Genomic DNA, 22017 nt, shown 5'->3' on the forward strand with positions numbered 1-22017 from the left:
ATAGTGGAGAATGTTTACAACCTCATTCAAATTGCTACTTATGTTGGTTTGAATTACGCTCCAATATCTCCTGAGATCTCTGGTTGGCGTAAGTCATCCTGTCATGATGCTGGCTCACCTAGCTCTCTTACCACTTTCAGTGTTCCGCGATCCTTTTATTCTGGGCACAGCTGTCCCTGGTCCAGCCCTAGGTGATACCAACAGAGGATGAACACAGGATCCTCATTCTGCACTCTACTTCATTATTTTGGTCTGTAGGCAGTGATAAAGTTTTTAAGTCATTTTGGCTGCACAAATACATGCAAGCAAGCATGAACAACATCATGAATTACCTTTGTCTTAGAGGGCCCCGTTAATAGCTCTCCCACTTCAGTCAAGTCAAATTGATAGTTTCTCAACTGGGCTGTCCACTGTTGCTCCATAGCACTTAACTTGGGCAAGGGGACTGTTATCACTATATACTTCAAAAAGAAAGACAGCAAAGTATTCATCAAGCATCTCTACTGTTGCCTAATTTAAGGCCAGGAACTACAAGCACTCAGAAGAGTTAAAATGTTCACAGTCGAAGTTGTTCACTTTGGCAGCCCACAAACTAATATTGGTTCGATACAGAGAAGGTTAGCATGAGCCCCCGCGCCGGATTGACACGCAAATACTAAGACGACTAATAATAATAATAATAATAACTGTTATATTTACCAACGTTATAAATTCTCAGTTTCAGTTTTTTTTTTTTTAATGAGTACAAAGGCATCTGTGTGTTGGTAAAAATACGTCCGCTAGATGGTGCTTTTTTCTATTGGTTGCTGTGTGTGCTTGCTGAAGATGACGTTAGGTGGTCCCGTGATGCTGTTCTGTTGTGGAGTTCCTGCCTGACAGGAGCAGCTGTTGTTGATTCCAAGAAGTTAGATATCTGGAAGTGAAGCTTGTTCAGGTAGGGGAAATTTGATAAGATGTCGTTATTATTGTCTGATTATACATTACATTAGAAATGTGGTGAAATATTACATGTCGAGTGTTTAGTTTATGACCTGGGATTTCTGGGTTAGCAACGGCGGGAGGAAAAGCGCCATTTTTAAATATCTGAACTTTGTGAAGCTGACACAACCTTATTTACTTCCCTGCCGCAACAAATAACACATATATGGAGGGTTTAAATACGTTTCTGCGTCTAACTTAATATCTGCTAATATAAAGCACGTAAGTCTAAAGTTAGCTTGTCGTACGGTTACTGTTCCTTACCTCCTTAGACTAGATGTTTTTATCGTTATTTTCAAATACATTTCTTACTGTTCTTTTCGTGTAATAAACATATGTGGCAAATGAAATAACCCAATTTACTTTGCAACTGTTGACTACCAACAAAGAGACCCAACAAAGAGACTGTCAAAAATGTTCAGGCGTTCGGTATTGATACAGCAGTCTTATCGCCTGAATCAGTTATAAGATAAATCACGCTTACAGTACCTCCTGGCGTTTACTGAAACAAATTAAAAAGGAACGTTACACGTTTCTTAATATTACCAAATGTATTAGTTCTGTAAATGTAAAGTATGGTCGCGCTGGGCAGTTGCCAAGACAACAAATTCAGAAGCTACCGCACCTTGGCCAACTGTAACCTTCCTACGCGGCTTTGTTTTTATTTTCACTGGGGCTCTTGTGTCCTCATGCCGTTCATGGCAATGTATTTAGTTGCAAAGTAAACTGTTAAACATTGTGTGTGTGTTTTTTTTTTGTTTTTTTTTTCATGATTTTGGTTAGGGATCAGTCCAGAATGGTTTCCCTACGTTTGCTAAATCATTACATGAATTTAATTCAAACTTGTGTTAACACAGTTCACAATGATTTTTATATAGCGCTTCATTTTGTGGGCATGTTTTTTATTTATTTTTTTGCAACAGGTAATTGAATCCTCTGGGACAGCACCAGGTGGGGAGGCGAGGCCCATTACAGACAACCCTTCTGGGAGATCATTGACTTCTGGCTTGTTGAATCCTGTTCTGGCACTTTCTGCTCCACTACTTCCAAAGATGGATTATTTAAGTAATAACCCTGTAGGTTTGGGAGTGTCTGACACGGAGTTTCAGAAAATACTGATTGATGAAAGAATGAGATGCGAGCACCACAAAACTAATTATCAAACACTTAAAGCTGAACACACAAGGTAAGGCATTGATAATGCACAGTGCCAGTTGTTTTATTGTTAATTCTTTCACCAATCCTAAGTTTATGTGTACACTTTTGTACAATGTTTTTCAAGGCTGTGTGGAGTGTACATTTTTTAACTTAATACAAAATAAGTAACATTTTAGAGATCCAAATGCACTCATAATGATTAACGTACTACTCTAATTTACGTAATCTTATGTGATATATATATGATTGTGTGTTTATGTATATATGTGTGTGTGTGTGTATATGTGTATATATATATATATATATATATATATATATATATATATATATATATATATATATATATATATATATATGTGTGTGTACAAATGCATGTCTTTTTAAATTTCAATCATTGCAATGCTGTCCACTTATTTTGTTTTTAGTTATTATACAAGTTAAAAAAAAAAAAAAAAAAAAAAAATTGGAAGAGAAAACAATGTTAATTTTTTTTGCAGTTGAGCATTGCTAAATTGTTCTGTTTTCTTCCAGGGCTGTAGTTCTGTTTTTGTACTGCACATTGCAATGGCAGACAGTAATGTTGGAAGTCAACATGCAAGAAAGAGAAATAATGCAAATGGTTGCAAAAACATTTGTGTGCATTAAGGGACCAATTAAAATATCTTGTAATTGTTATAATAGGCTACAGGACGAGTATACAAAGGCTCAACATGATCTGAAACGCATGTTGGCTGAGAAACAGAGTGTCCATGATAAATTTCAGTTACTGCTTGCTGAGCTGCGTGGGGAGATGTTGGATAAAACCAGAGAACTAGAGGAGCTGAAGATGCAGGTAAAGCAGACCTGCAAGATGTAAAAATAAGTCTGATGCATAAACTGCAGTAAAACATTGCTGATCTGTTGTGCACAGTTACATTCAGTTAACCAAATAACCACACAAGTTTTTTTTTTCTAACATATAAGATGGCACATGAAGCAAAGGTTTTTTGAAATGGCAGCATTTCTCTTTTACAGGTTATCACACCACAGAAGCTAGAAATATTAAGAGGTCAAATTCAGCAGGAGCTAGAGGTGCCAATGAGAGAGCGATTTAGTAGACTTGATGAGGTTAGTTGTTATATCCTGTGTTAATCATGCCCTAACCCTTTCAAGACTTGACAGAAAGATGGCCTTAGGCGTAAGTTGCTGTAGAAATTTAAATGGTTTTAGTATCTTATGCTTTCAAAAATAAGTGTGGCCCAGTCAACTATTCAGCAGTGTTGAATCTTTCTACTAATGCATGCCATATCAGCTTCTTATTTTGCATGTCATTAATGTCATTTACTGACTAACTCATTTAAAACTATACTGCTTTACAGACATTTTAATTTAAGAAAACAGCAGTTTAGATAATTAGCTCTACCACCTTTGCCACTGTGTATTTTACTGTATCGTGTTCCTTAACCCTTTCATGCTTGGAACCTCATATGAAGACGGATACAAATAAGTGCATGCTAGTCTCATGAGGTTGTCATTTTCTCCCCAAATAAAAAAATAATATTTCATGAAAGGGTTAATTTATTTTTGTGTTTTTATTGTATTGTGACATGGGTTTTCAAAACTGTATTTTCTTTGTAGGAAGTAGAAAAGTACAGGTCAGATTACAACAAACTTCGTTATGATTACACGTTTCTGAAATCTGAATCTGAACACCAGGAGGTGGCACACATGCGCATATTAGAAGAAAATAAAATCAGATATGAATCTGAGGTGAGTGAACAAAAAAAAAAGTGGTTTCCTTTGAACCTGATTCGGTGATTGTACCTAGTAGTTTTACTTTCATTTCATTTCATTTGTGTTTATTATGTGATCTCTCTTTGTTTATCATTTGACAAACGCTTCAGTTAAAAGCAGCAGTTTAGGTGTGGTTTTAACTTGCCATCTAACATTAATTGAAGTGTGAGAAAGATAAACATCTGTACATACAGTAAAAGCTATACATTAAATCAAACAATTATACACATTCTTCAGGCATAGCCGTTTAAGGTTAATATATTAGAAGATTACTGAATATGCTTCAGTAAACCTAAACATGTTATCACTGTTTAACCCAATAATTCCCACTTGCACTTTGAGTAAATATACTGTGTGTTATTTGTCACCAGACATGAATTCAGGTACCAAACAAATAATTAGAACATATATAGAATTTAATAGAAATAAATGAATGGATTTGTAACATGCAGTATATCTGTTAATTGTACAACATGATTAATTAAGCAATTAGAAGAAAATAAAAACCTCACATTTAGAGATTAGCATGTATTGTATTTTAATAGAACACGGAGGGTAGCAATGTCCTTTGTCAAGCACTGAAGTGCTATTTCTCTGTGTTTCCAAACTCATTAATGTTTTTGGTTCACTGTTACTATTTCCCGGTGGAATAGCTCTTAATTTATCCCCATCTGTATACTTAGACCTCCCCTGTTGACTGCATAGTAAATGTTATGACCTAAAGTTTTTTCATATGTATACAAAACGTGAAACATTCATAATCATATTCATTTTGATAACAGTATGGGCACAACATATATTTTAATTCTATAATAAAATCATTATGTATTTAAAAAAAAAAGATGGTTACACTTAATAACTAATGTTACATAAAATTCTGGGCTGTTTTAAATGTCCATATCAACTTTACTTGCAGAATATAGCATCACTTGTAGTAGTAGTAGTCGTAGTAGTCGGGAATTTATTTTTGCAATGTTTAAATCAGATTTCCAGATTAGAACTAGACAAACAGGACCTGAGTAACCAGCTGCTGAGCATGGATCCTTCTAGAGACAACAAGAGAGTTGAATCGCTCCTCCGAGAAAAGGCTCAGCTGTTACAAAAGTTAAGGAGCCTGGAAGCAGAGGTCGCTGAGTTACGAGCTGAGAGAGACAACTCGGGAGCACAGGCAGAAAATGTTCAGAGAATACAGGTGCGGCAACTGGCTGAGGCTCAGACTGCACTCAAGTCTTTGGAGGTATGTCAATGAACTGTTTACAAAAGTTTTTTTCTTGTGCTAAAATTAAACTGTGTCTGAGGTCGCTCTTAATTTAAAATGTTCCATCACTATATGTCTAAAATTAGATGTGTTTTATAATAACAAATGTTTCCTGCTTTAGCTTTTGGTTCTTATTTGGTGTAGTTATACAGTTCAGATATGTGCTGAATTAAGTTATTCATTCATTACAGAGATATACTGCACTATAATGTGCAAAACTTGCTTTTAGTAAAGTTACTTTTGATAGCTTTGTTGCTGAAAACAATCTCATTTTATTTCAAGGCAGAGAAACAATCCTTGAGACTGCAGCTGGAGCGCTTTGAGAAAGAACTACAGCTAAGCCACGAACAAAATACACAACTAACTAGCAAACTGCACAAGGCTGAGCGAGAGGTCAACGCCCTTACTAACAGTGTAAGTGTATCTTAAATCCTTTTTTTTTTTTTAATTATATATTTAAAACTGAACTTTTAGCAGTTCTTGCAATAAGTGACTTACCCAGTGGAGTTGAGTCGAGTAGACTGATTCAGTAATTTCCATTTGATCTTTATTAACTGTGGATAGCTAATTCACAAATATTCACACGCCTCTTACATATTTTTACAGAATGTTGGTGTGTGGCTAGTTGATTTAGTGTTTTGAGTGACTGCCATTTGAACTAATTAACCAGTGTGAGAAATTGTTATTCTCTTTTCAGCTGGTGGTTAGGACAGCCACACCAGGGAATTGATCAAATAGTTTGTTCCACATATTTGTCAAATAAAACCCAAGTTGTTCTCTTACAAATACAAAATATGAACCATCACTAATGGGTTAGTCCCCTTTAAGAACCCAAGAACTGAAGCACGTACGCCAACAAACTCTCGCGAGAGTGCATGACGCAGTGCGAGTTTCCCCGACAAAAGCACACTGCGGCCATTTGCAAATTCTCTATTCCTTTTTTCACTAAGAGTGAAAGCATCAGAACTAAGTTTTCTTTACTTACTCGATTTATGTCTCTTATTAAATTGTTTTTTGCAGGTTTCTGTCTTATAACAGTGTTTTTTCATTTGGTAGATAATATCTACTGTGGTTAAAAAAAAAAATTTTAAAAATGTTTAAAAAAAAAAACTTCTGCCGTGAGCTAGTTATCCCTACCTGGGCTAGTTTCTTTATCTTGTGTATTCAGTGCTGTTACGTTACTGTTTACTCACTTCCCTGGTTTTTCTTTGTTTTGCAGAAAATAGGATCGAGTTCTGTGGGCTCACAGGACTCTCTGTATTACAGATGTAGTACAGAGGCTATCTTCGGCTGGAGATAGCCGGTAACTATGTTTGAGTGTAGTATTCGTACTGCTCATTCTACAGTTACACAGTCTTCTTGACTGTACAGTTAGCTGGTGTGCATCTTTTTGTGAGATCTGCTTTTGTGGGATTGCCTTACTACTGTTGTACTTTAGCACAAGGTTAACGTCTTCTTCTTTGTACCTCGGTACCAGAGTGGACACAACCTTAGAGGAGGTGTTCGGTACCAACTCTATATTGACGCGATATATAACGCGTACGGTACTGGGGTGGTCGGGTGAGTATTAGCGTCCCGTACCGAAGTCTCATTGGAAAAATAAATAAATAAATAAAAACCACGGATGGTGCAGATGTTACGTTACCAACGGTACTTGCGGTTGGTACCGAGCCATTTTCAATTAGTTTCGGTACCTGTAATATTCATACCTCGTACCTAAACTACTTCAGTACCAGGTTGCTGGCACTAACGTTGGGTCCGTGGGGGAGGAAATGGAGGATGCTGGCTCTGTCCTTGCTTTGGAAGAAGCGGAGGAGCAAGAGGGGTTTGTATTGGAGGAACAAGCGGCATCGGATTCGCTGCCCCTACCTCCATTACCTGGAGAGCTTATACCCTTGATGCGTCGAGCCAATGAAGCACTTAGGGTGCCATGGCCAAGCACAAAGGCCGAAAGGTGCTCATTGTTTGACAAGTGTAAGGAGATTCCATCTGAAGCCCCGCCCATCTACCCACATTTTTGGCAGGAGCTTACCTAGTCATGGCAACACCTGGCCACGGCCCCTGCGACCCCTAGGTCAGGCACGACCTCTAGGGTGCATGAGGGGGATAAGATGGGACTGGTCCAGTTCCCCACAGTGGGATCGATCATACCAGCATTGGCGCCGCCAGCGAACCTGGCGATGCTGTCCAAGGACGCCGCTTGCCTGAACAAGCAATGTAGGGTCATGGAGGTACTTCTAAAGAAAGCCTACTCCGCTGACGCCTTTGTTGCGCATTTGCGCAACTACGATACGGGCCTGGTAGCTTACCAGTGCTACATTTGGAGCTCCGCTGCTGAGGTGGGACTCGCCTCTGATCAGACGACTGAGCTGCAGTTAATATCTCCCATGTTGCTACGGCTGGCGAAGCTCCTGAGCCAAGCAACAGGGCGGAGTATGGCAGCATTGGTAGCAGCACGCCTTCAGTTCTGGCTTTCTCAAGCAAGGTTGATGGAGGGTAATAAGACTCCTATGCTTGACGTGCCCATTACACCAGGGCATACTTTCGGCCCTGCAGTGGATGATATGTTGCTTTGGTCCAAGGCGGCAATAGAGGCAACAAAGGTGTTTGATAACCTTGCCCCTAAGCCTGTACCTCTGCCTAAGAGGCAGTGATATCAGAGACCACCACCCTGGCCACAGTGGCAGCCTCAGGGCGGTCCACAGGATGCTCTAGCAGTTGCTGGTACATTGGGCCGAGGGCGTGGTAGGCACAAGGGGTTTCAGCGCACCGCGCCTGGCAAGAAACCGCAGGTGCCAAAGTTGAAGCAACAGCCCTAGGACATTGCTGCCACAGGGCCAGGGCCCCTTCTCCAGGGACCATCTGGACTACTGAGACCACAAGGTTTTGCAGGATGAACATTGTGGATCCGCTGTATCCTGGATTTGGATCACGGGTGCTGAGGGCTGCTTCGGAGGCCATCCCCTCAACCATGGATTGATCGGTGGGTAACCTAGTTACCTTAGGACAGCTAGCGCCATTAGCTCAGAAGAGTCTTGCGCCTGTCCTCACGACAGATTGGGTATACTTACCCATTAGTGATGGTTCATATTTCTTATTTGTAAGAGAACATTAGGTTATTATCATAACCCTGGTTCTCTGAAATATAAATATTTACCATCAGTCTTCGCGGTTGCTACAGAGGCACGAGACTCAAAAGTAAAACAATTTGCAAATGGCCGCAGTGTGCTTTTGTCGGGGCAACTCGCACTGCTTCATGCACTCTCGTGAGAGTTTGTTGGCATTCATGCTTCAGTTTTGGGGTTTTTAAAGGAGAATAACCCATTAGTGATGGTTAATATTTTTATTTCAGAGAACGAGAAACTTTTTGTGCAGTGGAAAAACAGAAATTGCTTATCATTTGCAAATTTCCATTGTCCAATAATGCACAATATTATGGTATATTCTAATACTGATGCATGTTCTTAAACACTAAAGCTGCAAGTAAAATTTAAAATATAGTAACCAGGTGTGAACGTGTGGGTTGCAGTGCTCAGGTGATTCAGGTGCTTTTAACAATGACAAACACAAAGTTCACAGTTCAAAACAGTTCTTTTATTTCTCCTTTTGTCTGCTTAGACCGTTAAGTAATAAACACTGGCTCTACACAACCATGTGTGTTGCCAGTTTTAAACCACAGGGTTCAGTCCTGAAATAATAATCACAAACACAGACATGGCCACTTCTCCTGACAGTGAGTGCTCTGCGTGCAGCTGCTGGTGCAAGGTATTCAGTGACAAGTGGTGTAAGTGCAGTCCGGGCTTGATGCTGGCCTGTAGCGACAGCTTCCTGGCTTGTGTTAGCCGTATAGTAGTGAAAAACAGACCGTTAGATTCCACAAACAAAACACTTAACACTCAAGATACATTTGCACGGTCCCTTTCCTTTATCCGTCAGTTTCGTAAATACATCAAATTATACCCTTAGTCACTCCACCTGCGATAGCTAGTTTAGTCACGCCTCCTCCAATCCATGACTGACGCATCACGTACCGCTTTAGGGCGAAGACTTTAGACATTGGGACTCCACCCCCTTCCTGGCTGGCTGGCTTCTGACTGACCCTGGAATGAACTGCCAGACCAACCAGATTTTTTCCTTTTAATGTCTGCAAATTCCAAGAAAGCTGAGCTCACATCACTGTTAACTGCCAATGTAGTGAGGATAATTTTTTATGGTGTACTGTGTACATCTCCAATTGCCAGTTCATTTATTGAAATATAAATAGTGTATATTTAAGTATATAAAGTGTATTTTTTTTCATTAATTTGTATACAGTTTCAGTTTGTAATTCATGGAGAATTCTAAATTAATATTTTAGTAAATGCAGTTTATTCTGGGGACCTGTGCTATATCAAAGTGGGTTTCTAATTTTGAAATAGTTTTGGTAACATCTGTACTACAATGTTTTGGTTGTGTGCAGTTATACACCCAGCAGGTGGCATCACAAAAAGGAATCTTGTATATCTTGACTATTCATTAGCCACATGCAAAGGCATTGTCTCCCCAGCCAAACTGTCGATATTTCCTTGATTATTAGAAGGAAGAACTCAAACATTCCCATAAACTGGAAATTTCTAATACCAAACTAGAGGCTGCCCGAGCAAAGGGGGAAATGGAGAGAGAGAGGGACAGCCTTCAGAGCCAAGTCAATGGTAATTGCCTTTTTGCTTTTAAATGCCTTTTATAAATTCCTTTCTATAAAGTTATCCTTTCCTGTTGGATAACGTTGAAGCAGACACAAACTTATATCACACTTTTTAGTATAAGGTTTTAATTGGTTATTGAATGTATCATAATCTCAGGGTATATGGAGGCCACTGATTGTATGTCACAATTTCAAATACTTTTTTTATTTGAAAGCCTAAAGCAGTGGTTCACAACTTTGGCCCTCGGTGTCCATTCCAGTCCTGATAATTGTATTTGAAACAGCTAAGAGTCACTGAACTAATTTAGGACTTGATGGAATCAAAGGCCTAGACTGGACCGCAATACCTTGTTATAAAGCATAGTGTACCATACCTTTTTTTTCCTTGAACCATTTATTTATTTAAATTTTTTTGCTTGGACAGGATTACAGTCTGATATTGAAATCCTGAAGACCACAATTGAAAGGCACAAAAACCACGTAGCAGAAAAGGAATGCGAGCTGATACGCAAAGTTCAAGCTATCAGGGAGGAAGAATTTCAAAAACTTGCAGCAGTTCAAGATGAAAAGTAAGATGGCAAATTCTAAATTCTGTTGTTTCTAAACATTGTGTTTTTGTGTGGCAGAGTAGGGAGAGGAGAGAGGAAGATTTAGTCCATGAGGTGTAGTACAGGAGTACATCCCCCAGAATTAAAGCCAGGATCGGAAACACCTGCCTATAAAAGCAGGGTAAAATGTTTGTGTGCTGTCTGTGTAAAGCCTGGGAGTAAACTTTGTAATCTATGTGGGGACAACTTTAAAGATACTGTGTGTAACCCTGTGTAAAACTTTTCTTTGTGAACAAGTGTGTTTTGTAATCGGTAACTGGCTTAGCCGTCCAGTTCTATAGTTCAGAACTGTGAAAGTAGGCTTTTGTTTTATTCCAGTGTTTAATCTGTGTGAATAAAAGTGCACAGAAAGCGCTTAAACTTGCAGTTCTGGTGTCTGGGTCAACTGTTTAAGGGCGCAAACCAGGGCTGAGGGCTTCACCAAGTTTAACCACTTTCTGCATACTTCTATTCACACAGATGAAACGCTGGAACAAACAAGACACACTTGTTCACAAACACAAGTTTTACATAGGACACACAGGTTTACACACGCATCTTTTTAAACTTTACTCCCAGGCTTCACACAGAGGCCTCAGCATTCACACAGACAGCACACAAACATTTTGTCCTGCTTTTATAGGCAGGTATTTCCCATCCTGGCTGTAATTCTAACCCCAAGGCATTTTGGGGGATGTAGTCCTGTACTACACTTCAAGAACTACATCTCCTTCTCGTCTCCTGCCACATTTTGACTTTCTAAAAATAGACAATGCATTCATTTTAACGAGACCCTTTCTCATTGATATAGGCAGGAGTTGGAAAACCGAGTTGCTGACTTGGAGCAGCAGAAAGCACTACAGGAAGCTGCAGGGCGTTCAGAACAAGAACAGTGGGAAGAGAAAATGCAGGCTGTGCAATTAACTGAAGAGTCAGCAAAAAAGGAAGTCCAAAACCTTAGGTAGCCATAAATGAATTTGACTACTTGGACATAATCCTTGACAGAATGTCTACTTGTACTTCTTTCTTGAAACGTCATATTTTATTTTAAGGAACAAAATGCTTTATAGCTTGAATTCCCTTGCCAAAAAGTTCTACACATAGTATGTTTTATATCTAACTTTCAGGGCTAAAGTGCAACAACAAGGGCTTCTCCTGGAAGACCTTGAGAGAGAGAAAAATGAGAATGCTGATCTTAGACAGGTATGGTTTACAAATGTCTGTTCACTCGGTATTATAGGTGTTCCACAAAATAACCATTTTTTTTGCCATGAAATAATTGTTATTATAATTTAAGTTTCCAAGGTTTTTAAAGGCTGTTTATGTAAAACTTTTACTAAACTATGTGTATACGGGTGCCCCCACTGTATCCTGTTACACGGAATATGCATTTATTACATTTCGAATAATGAACCAAAATGTATGACATCAAAATCAAGATTAGATAAAAGAATAAATATAAAATGACAGAAAACACTTGACTATGGTATTACATTTACTTGAAACATCTTTGATTTTGAGAATGTTTTGTGTGAATCCGCAGCAAGCAGTCCGACTGCAGTCAAGATATAGTATGAGTATACAATATGAGGGGTGATAGTTCATGATTAATTACTATATGTGATTACTTTTACCGTATGCACAAGCATTGTCTGACAGTATACACTAGTGTTGGGATACCATATACTTGTACAATTTAAAATATTTTATGACATTTTCTTTCTCTTCACAGCAAAACCATGACCTCCAAATTCAAGTGACAGCACTGTCACATTCAGAAAGCGACTTACTTGATGCCAATCTGAAACTGCGTGAGATGCTTGAACGAGTAAAAGAGGAATTACGAAATGCAAGAAGCCAAGCAGAAAAGGCACAGCAGGAAGCAGAAAAGTACACCCTTAATTCTGTTTTTATTACTTGTGAAATTGGCAAAATACTTGAAACGTTTTTATCGACCCTAAGCAAATACATTTGTCATAGAGCTGAACTTTAAGAAAAAAGCCCAAACACTGAAATCTAAGGAGGGCATTTATTTTAAAACTGATGTCCTTTCTCTTTTAAGACTTTGAAATATCTATTACTTTCAGATGTTGTTGTCTTTGTTGTTGTGTCCTTGAACATGCATAAATACATACATATAAGAGGCTGAGGTGATTATTGGGTTATGACAAACCTTCACTAGAAAGTGTACACTGGTAGCAGCTACTTTTCAAAATGGTGAATTTTGTATGTATGTGAATGTTAAAACCAAAGTTTTAAAATCTTTTTTTTTTTTCTTCTTAATAGCATTATCAAGTGCTCAACTGGTTATCTAATATCAAGAAAAAATATTTATTGTAGTTATGTATTTTTGCAAACATTACTGTATACCTCCTGTGGTGTGTTTCCTTGATAAAGCAAGACAGTCAACTTGATGTAACAGATTATGTCATAGGGTTTTTATTTAACTCTGTAGAGGGGGAACTTGAAAAAAATCAGCAAAACAGGCAAATGCAAAAACATAATGTGGTAATGGTGTTAAAATGGATTTGAAAGCCTAGGATCACCCCTTTTTGAAGCATTTAGTAACATTTCAATCAGAAATGTGCCTATTATTTCGTTCAATATTGTTAATATGATTTCTTTCTGTTTTGTTATTTTCTTTCTGTGGCTTTATATATTTCTTACAGTTTAAAACTTTTAAAGCATTCCACAAAGTAATTGATAAATTGTTACAATTCTCAGTTGGAATCTACTAGAGGTTTACATATTGAGTTATTGCAAATATTTAACCAGTAGTAACAATAATCCTTTACAATATTCATCACTAATCACTCACCACAGCTATAACCAAAGTGCAATTTATATTTTATAGTGGGGAGCCAAAGTTTTGAGCCCAGCAAATCATTTTTATCAATGGTCTGGCATTATATTTCATTGATGACAGATGACAGTGCCTTCTAGTTGGCAGCATTACAGCTGTACCAAATTACAGCAATATGAGGGCTTTCACTGCATTGTTGTAGCAAATGTTAACGTGGTTATGTTTTGTGTGTCCTAACATTCCCATTTTTTATTTGAAGAGTTCTTGAAGATAGACGTATAGAATGGCTAGAAGAGAAACACAAACTGCAGGAATGTTCCTCTACACTAGAAGAGAAGTACTGTCAAGCCAAGGAGAAGCTGCAGCGAGCTGCACTTGCACAGAAAAAGGTGTCTTGTAACTACCCACACACTTCTTGCAATTGGGAACACGTGATAGAGTGGCAACTCTGTTAAGTAACACTTTTGGAGATGAGACTGATATTTATTTATTTATTTCTGCAGAGAAAGACACTAAATGAAAATAAACAGAAGAGATTGCGAGATACGATCCAGCTACTGGAAGCAAAGAAAGAAGAATTAGAAATTGAGAAAAGCACCTTAAACAAGTAATTTTCATTTTCACATTAAATTGCCTCTTTTTCTTTTGGTTTTACATGAGCCCATCTAGCCACCTGCATTGAAAAAATGCAAAGCCTTTCTGAAACGCAAATGCATTTTTGCATGAAATGAAAAGTTTAATGTTTTTCATGGCACTTTTATATTGAGCACTACATATTTAATATGCCAAACATAATACATATATCAGTATTCATTATCCTAGTACTGTACTTTTTAATTCTAGGCTTTCGAGAGGAAGAAGGCAGACCTGAGATTTTTAAAACAAATTTCACTTTGTTTAATGTTAAAATGAAAGATCTTATGATTGGGGGTTAATCTAGGAATGAAAGGCAAACTGCATACACGGCAAATTAATTTAAAATAAAACATATTGTAAAAAATACACTACACGTGTATTTTATTATTGTAGAATTGTATCCATAAGTTAAATATATTATTGTAATCATGGACATTAACCCTTTGTGATCCATTTATTCAGTGCCTATCAGGAAGGTCGGGTCTAATTTATTTTCACACAAGCTGTTTATTTTACACACGCTGTTGTTTAAAAGTAATTTTATTCACAGTAAAACATGGTTTAAAAGGCACTGTATATAAATAGAACACTCAGTACTGCATCTCCAGCCCTGCCCCACTCCTTGTTCTCTGTATTTATCACATATCTCTTCATGCTCATGCATACTGATAAGTCATCTCCCGATCACTCGATTTATCACCAAACTCCTCAATAATGCTATCCAAGTCATTATTTTATTATTGTAACATCTCAAAAAGCTTGGCAAATGTCTGTGATTTTCTTTCAGTGCTGGATGCGGAAGCAGCGATCTTGTTTGTTCATGTCTGTGTTATGTCTTTGGTGAAGGGACTGTGCATATTGTTTTTTTCCGGCCTCAAAGCCACTGAAAGCTGTGCTAGTCTTTTTCCGGAGAAAAACCGACATTGACGCCGGACAGTATCCAAAATCGGACCAGAAAGGAAAAATTGTAATGTCGGACCTGGTCCGGCATAGGACCACAAAGGGTTAACATTCGCTTATCCACATACACGCTGTATTGCATATTTATAGACTACATATAATTAATTGGATGAAATGCAGGAATCACAATGTATCATATACACTGTCTGTCTGATGTTATGGTCTAGCCTTATCGTCATGTGACATTACTAGTGGGTAAGTATTTCTGAAGTGGCAGTTTGGGCAGTGGCAGTATACAGTAGCAGACAAAAGTATTGACACCCTGTACTAAATGTAATTCAAAAAATACAAGCATTTAGTTAACATTAGCCACTAATTATGACAACGACCAAAATACACACTTTCTGATGGTTTAACGTGTCGGAGAAAAATAATTTATAATGTTTGAATATAAAAGTAATTCCTAATTGGGCTTCTATAAGTTAAACTTTTTTTTTAACCACAATGTTTATTGCAAGTTCTGCAGTCTGCCAGGCCGAGGGACACATGGATTGTAAACCCCTGGTTTCATTAGGTCGTGGATTACAAACATCTGATTTTGAAGATTGAATGAATGCAGCCATGTATCAAAACATTCTACAAAGTACAATGATACCATCTGTTCAAAGGCTGATTGGCTGATTAGCTTCCAACACAATGACCCAAAGCATACGGCTAAGACAACTCTGGAATTCTTGAAGAAAACTAGATAAAAGTTCTGGAATGGCCTGCACATCGCTAGATCTGAAAAAAAAAAAAACTGTAGCCAACCATTGTGTATCCATTCAGTCTGAGCTGTAGGAAATATGCAAGATCGAATACTAAAGCAAGGGTGCCAATACTTTAAACAAAATAAACTGGATTGTTTTTTGATAGATTATTTGTTAAATTACTAGAGACTTTTCATTAAAAAGTGGTTCATGTTTACTAAATGCTTATCCTTAATCGGTTACCTTAAATTATGGTATAATTAGTGTTGGGTGTCAATTTTTGTGACTATGTATGAGAGGTTAGCGTGTAAGGTAGAAATGTACATACAGTAAGAAGGGCGAGGACAGAAGTGGAGCTCCAAAAATGAGTTAATTAACAGATTGTTTGGACCATAGCCAATATCAAACATGCAGTGCCATATGTTATACATAAATCGCAGTTATCTGTGTATGTATGTTAGCATGGATATATTTTTTAAATTTATTTTATTTTTCATTTCAGAGAATAGTTCAGTACATTGTGGTGTTGACATGTGAGATGCATCACAAGTTGCTCTCTCTAATCTCTTATGTCTGCTGTTTGGCATGAGAAGTTATTTTCGACTGTCAGTTTACGGGCTTGAGGTCAACATGCAAACCTCAAGAGCAGCTCTGTAGTTTCAGATTAAAAATGGCCTGCAGTAACCAGGCATTGAGTGTGCTGTAATTAGGGCTTCTGATTTTCGTTTTTAACCTGCACAACCCAATAAAACACCCCCGATACAAAAAAATGAAATCGGTGGGTAGCCAATAAAAACAGGAAAACACTGGCAAAACTGTGCAAATGGGTAATCAATTCACGTTGACTTTACCCTTTTCCCATTAAAAAAATAAAACCTACTACAAAAATAATAATAAATACATTTCCCAGTGCTGCTGGGCAGTGTACCGCCTTCCTGACTCATATCTGTCATTGATTTATTCTGAATGCTTTAAACCTGCCCCAACGACTGAGTGACAGCACATTCCTACATGCCCATTGGAGACTCCACTTGCAAGATTTCAAACCAGGAATGGAGGCTTGTTAGCGTGATTTAAAGCTGTATTACAGTTAAGATACAGAGGATTTAAAACAGAATTGTGGCAAAATGTAAAAAAAAGGTCTACGCACAAAAACCCCAGAAGAATGTGCCGGTGACCATAGGGATTTCTTTGTGGAAAACAACAAAGGAAAGAAGGTACAACTTAAGTACTGTCGAGTTACTATAAATATTTTGACAGAAAAAAAAAACACAAGCATTTTGGAAAGTAACCAAAAACACTAATTTCATACAGTATATCAAAAACGAAAGCCCCGAAAAAAACAATCTATAGAAAACTCAAATAAAAAAAAAAAAAAAAAAAAAAAAAAAAAAAAAAAAAAAAGCAGAATAAAAACAAAAACAGAAGCTCTAGCTATAATTAAGACTGGTAAAGTGTCACAGATTCTGCACAATACCCCCAAAAATGCATTTCATGAAAGCAGAGGCTTATTGTTTTGTTCATTGTGCAACATACCGGTAGATTATAATCGTAAACTGTTATAAAATAAAAATCTAATTAAAAAAAAAGCTGTAAACTACCACAGCAGGTTTTTTTTTTTTTTAACTTTTAAATGTTACTTTCTGAAGGTATGTAAAACCTACATTTGTGTGCTGCCTTGTAATGCTGGGATGAAAACTCACCGACCTGTTACATAAAAGGAAACATTTTTGTTTGTAGTTGTATACAAGCTTACAGATTTAGAGGGTTAAAGTACTTGAATTAAATTATCAGTTTGTCATATAGATTCGCATTGATGTTATGAAAACCATAATAAATATTTGTTTGTACTTTTATGTAAGTATATTGTGTGTGACTTCACACACCATTTCCCCCTTCCTCTGGGATTTTAACCAAGTTTACCCTGACTGCTCCATGATTTTTGTATAAATTTCCGTGACAAAATCACAGCCTTAACTATAATACTATTGCCTATTTCTGTTCTCTCAGACAGAACACCTATACGGAAGAGCATGCTAAGCTTCAAAAAAGGCTAAAGGATATACAGCGGAGGCATAATGAATTTCGCAGGCTTATTCTAGGACCACACATGATAACGGCTGGAATTAACAATTCAGCCAGTTTTCTGTCATCCACGTTGGTCCCAGGAGCTCAAATGGCAATATCTAATCTCCAAGTGAGTATCGGCATTTCTTACTTTGTGCACACTAATTCGGTTGGCCTACAGAATAAATAGTGAATATTTGAAACAACGTAAAATACTTTCCTAGAGACTGAGTTTGCTCATAATAGAAGTCAAGCAGGCTTCACAACTGAACGTTACAACCAGCGGTTCATAACTTGGATACATGCTTGTATCAATAGTCTAAAATGTTATCTGTGTGGTTTATTGCAATGAGGTTGCTTCATAATGTAAATGTTGTTATCCGAATGTTTTGAAAAAACATACATTGAGATTAACTTGATTTAACAATGTCAAAAACTTTTAAATTAAACAGTCTAGTCCTAGTACTAAAAAGGATCTTGGTAATTATGTCAAAAAATATTTTGACTATAAAAAGAAGAATGTAAAAGTGTTTTTCTGTTTTATAATGTATTTCTGCTAACGCACACAGTCATGCAATGTTTATTTTTAGTATCACTAAATATCTAACTTTTATGTTAAATATGTTGTATGTGAAATTCTTGTCAGATCCTTTTAAAATTAAAATATACATATACACATTTTTTAACTTTATTTTAGGAAGAGCAACATCAGAGTGAACTGTTCCTTTTGCGCAAACGACTAGAAGATCTGGAGACTACACAGCAGCAACAGCTGGAGGAACTTGGAGCACCCTAGAATGTGAAAGGCAAGAAGCATTTTTACACAGAAAAGACATGATGGATAAGTTATAAGAAACTGCAGATCCAAAGCTGATTGTGTGGTCTAAATATTTTTTTCTTTCTGTCCCAGCAAAATCACTAAACAGTGTCAATATAAACTTTACAATGAATTATAATGTTTTAATAGTAACACTTTTTTTTTTTTTTAATATATTTGAAAAGTTATTTTTATGTTTTACAAACATTGGGTTTTAAATCCTAACTCCACAAATACATACATCTATTTTTAAGCAGCTCATGTTTGCTGGCTACATTCCTTCAACAGGAAGTCCAGCATGGAATAAAGTGGAAGACATTCATCAATTTTTTAAAAATGCTATGAAAAAAAAGACCATTAAAAACATTAACATATTGTGTGCATTTTTCAGAAAGAAAAATGTGAAATCTACGAAGAGATAGTAGTAACTCCAAGATTTATTGGAATTATTTTGTTGATGACCGTGTACTTTAAAAGAATTAGTTATTTTATTTGTGATCAAGTATCAGTTTTGAAATAGTCTAATTAATGTCTCTTCAGGATTTTCATCTCCCGTAACATTTAGTGAAACATGCACATATTCAATAATAAAATACAGAAGAATATGATTTTTTAATTTGTTTTGCACATTTAAATATTAGTACTAGGTTGTATTTAAATGTTTTCTAAGCTGTCATTTTTTTTTGTTTGTTTTAAGTAAAATCAGCTTTATATCCTATTTAAATGTTGTGCATTCAATACTGTATAACCCATTTTTCACAACAGAAATTTGATTTAAAATGGTAGTGTTTATCATTGTAATTTTGCATATATACAAATAATTACATATTGTACAACCTCCACAACAGTACATGCAAGAAGCTGACTATCTCTCTCATCCAATCCCTAGGAATCTAAAAATGTGCATATTATTCTAACCATGCTATCACAGTACATCTGTAGAAACTTGACAATTGTATGGTAATAAGTACGGTATGTAAATATTTATCAAACAGACTTTTCCTATAGCACAGGCTACAATTTAATACTCTGACACAAATCACTAATATGAACATGGTCTGGTCTCAGGTGGTTTGGATTTGCAAAAGTCTACAGTACTTAATACAAATTGCAGACAGTTAACCCTTTTTTTACATACACTCCTGTGCAAAAGTCTTAGACATGTTGCATTATGAGCATCAACAATTACTCAAAGCCTCCACTAGTGTTTTCTACTATTATAACAACCTTCACTTGCATAAAGAAGGAAACACATTAAGTGAAATAGCTCGCAACGCTCAATTTTCAAGCATAATCAACAAGTACAGAGAAACATCATCTGTAATTGAAAAACCCATGCCAAAAAGCTGTGGCTGTCCATCAAACCAACAGTACTAAGGTCACTCTTGAAATCAGGTCTTTAAGGATGTGTTGCAGTAAGAGTACTTACAATGATACAATGTCTGATTGCCATGTAATAATAAAAATAGAAAGCAAATATATTTTTTCTAGATATTTCTGACAATATTCAAACATCTTGCAAACAAATAATTATACAAATCTCACTGTTATGCTATTAAAATAGCATGTTATTCATATTCACTTTATTAAAACTAATGTTCTGATAACGACTGCACAGCAAGTTAACTATGAAAGCATGTCAATTAGTGATTGCTTTATGTGTGTTGTATAATATGTTCTAATTCCATTGTTTAAATGTAAATGAAAAGTTTCTAAATTAAATACATAGAATGACAGTAAATAGAGGGAAAATAAACTTAAGTGTGTATCCAACGTGCCATCTTTGAGGGGAGTGCATTACATTTCGTACTGTTGCCAAACAATTTTTTTTTTTTTTTAGCCAAATATAAGATCTCTGACAGGCTTGGTTTCTTCTGCTAATTTCCTGTGCCTGAACAGTTACTGGTGGCAGGATTGCTATTTTTTCCTAAAAATACTTTGTTTATCATAGGAAAAATAAAGAAAATATAGACAAATGCACTTAAGTTTTTCACGTATTTCTGTAATAAAGCCAAACATAAAGCCAAACATATTGCAAGATTTAAAAACATGTTCTGACACCAGGTCAAACGCAATAGGTTAATCAATCATTTAACTTAATACAATACCTAAGCTAAAGTACACTGCTAACGTATTTAAATTAAATGAATACAAATACTACTTTCACTTTCATGTTCTAATCACATACTGCGCAATTCCCAGCTAAACCTAGAGAAATTAAAGTGATTTCCAGTACCATTTATCCTAAAACTATACGTAAAACTGTAATATTCTAGAATAGGGTGTGAAGGCTTAATTTTGCCCACTGAATTAAGTATAAAGCAAAGGATGTCAAAACTTAAAATTATACACTTTTTCATGTGTGTATTTCAGGCAGAAACAGTACCAAAACAGATATTGCTTTTTTCTTTTTTTTTTTTTAAATCCCTGCCATTGTAGTTTCTTTGAAGTAAACAGTGGCAAATGACCCATTTTTATAAAGTAATAACGTTGGAGGGTTTTTTTTTTTTTTTTTTTTTTTTTTTTAAAGCTGTGCACACAAGAGAAAACTGTCAAATTTAACTTACACTAATAAATGTGGAAAAGGGGGCGTTGCATATAGAAAAAAATAAACACTGTTTTGGTTTTCGTTTACTTACTCTCTTCATAACAGAAAATAAGATCACACAAAACAATATACGTAACATTTACCTTGCTTGTTTGGACAGTGCCTGGAAAGTGTGACGCGTTGTTGATTACCTGCAGCAATATCTCCTGATTCTGACTCATTTGCCAAATCTGAAGCATCACTTTGCTGATGTTGTGTTAATCTCACACATCACTTGCCATTTTGGACACGGCATGAAATCTGAAATCTCACTAGAATGAAAGCTGACTTGTTCCTGATTAGGTTGCCAAAAAAAAACAAAAAACGCTTGTAGGGACACAAATATCCTGATAGTGGAGACATTACAATATTGCCTTTCAGCAATTTCAGCTTTTGTAATAAAGGGAAGCTGATGGGCCAAAAGGAAGGATCTCGGGACGCCAATTAAGGATGTATGGGGAACTGCTCTGGTACATGTTTTTCAATAACGCGGTCTCCTGGAAACCGCCTGTTCCCTTTAATTCTATGTTAGTTTTTTAGCACTGTGCTGCCCTAGCTTTGTGTTTCAGAATATAAAAAGTATGCTAAGGTTTTGCTGTGAATGAAAAATTAACATTATTTTGTTCTTTTTAAAATCACGTAATTCTCTCATTCTTGCAGAATTCCACACCTGAAGATTATTCCGACTTGCACGATTTATTTTCACAGAACAAGTCCTTCACCTTCAGTAACTGTTGTTTCAGGCTGCCTGAAGCCTCATTTTGTTCCAGCTTGATCAGGACCTGTAGAGAATATCACAGATTAGTACAGCCATAACAGTGCTGATTTGTATTAGTGCAAGGTCTTGTGAGTTGATTCTTTAGCTTCGGGGCTCCTGATTTAAAAGAAATTACCACAAAAGAAATTACATAGATTTTTTTATATCGTATATGAAGATACTCGTATATGAAGATACTTATAATTATATGAAGATACTTGTAAAAAAGTACTTAAATGACTATAGAAATTGATTCAAAGAAT

The 22017-nt window shown here is 36.4% G+C and overlaps 2 protein-coding genes across 2 annotated transcripts in view; one reads left to right on the forward strand and one right to left on the reverse strand.

Annotated features, from left to right (window-relative positions):
• The first annotated feature begins 849 nt into the window (after positions 1 to 849).
• On the forward strand, positions 850 to 19064 carry cep83 (centrosomal protein 83). The gene is made up of 16 exons (XM_041254810.1): positions 850 to 934; positions 1902 to 2164; positions 2818 to 2968; positions 3151 to 3243; positions 3754 to 3885; positions 4895 to 5146; positions 5450 to 5581; positions 9744 to 9858; positions 10276 to 10420; positions 11250 to 11399; positions 11566 to 11641; positions 12171 to 12328; positions 13501 to 13630; positions 13745 to 13848; positions 17537 to 17723; positions 18291 to 19064. The coding sequence occupies exons 2-16, from the start codon at positions 2031 to 2033 to the stop codon at positions 18387 to 18389; spliced, it is 2058 nt and encodes a 685-aa protein (XP_041110744.1). The 5' UTR covers positions 850 to 934; positions 1902 to 2030; the 3' UTR covers positions 18390 to 19064.
• Positions 19065 to 20955: 1891 nt separating this feature from the next.
• LOC121318293 (plexin-C1-like) overlaps positions 20956 to 22017 on the reverse strand; it is a 46875-nt gene continuing 45813 nt past the window's right edge. Inside the window, exon 34 of the mRNA XM_041254808.1 lies at positions 20956 to 21779. Within this exon, the coding sequence (XP_041110742.1) occupies positions 21675 to 21779 (105 nt within the window). The 3' untranslated portion in view covers positions 20956 to 21674. The remainder of the gene's footprint in view (positions 21780 to 22017) is intronic.

This window comes from Polyodon spathula, chromosome 7 (assembly GCF_017654505.1).
Source record: "Polyodon spathula isolate WHYD16114869_AA chromosome 7, ASM1765450v1, whole genome shotgun sequence".
Taxonomy (NCBI): domain Eukaryota; kingdom Metazoa; phylum Chordata; class Actinopteri; order Acipenseriformes; family Polyodontidae; genus Polyodon; species Polyodon spathula.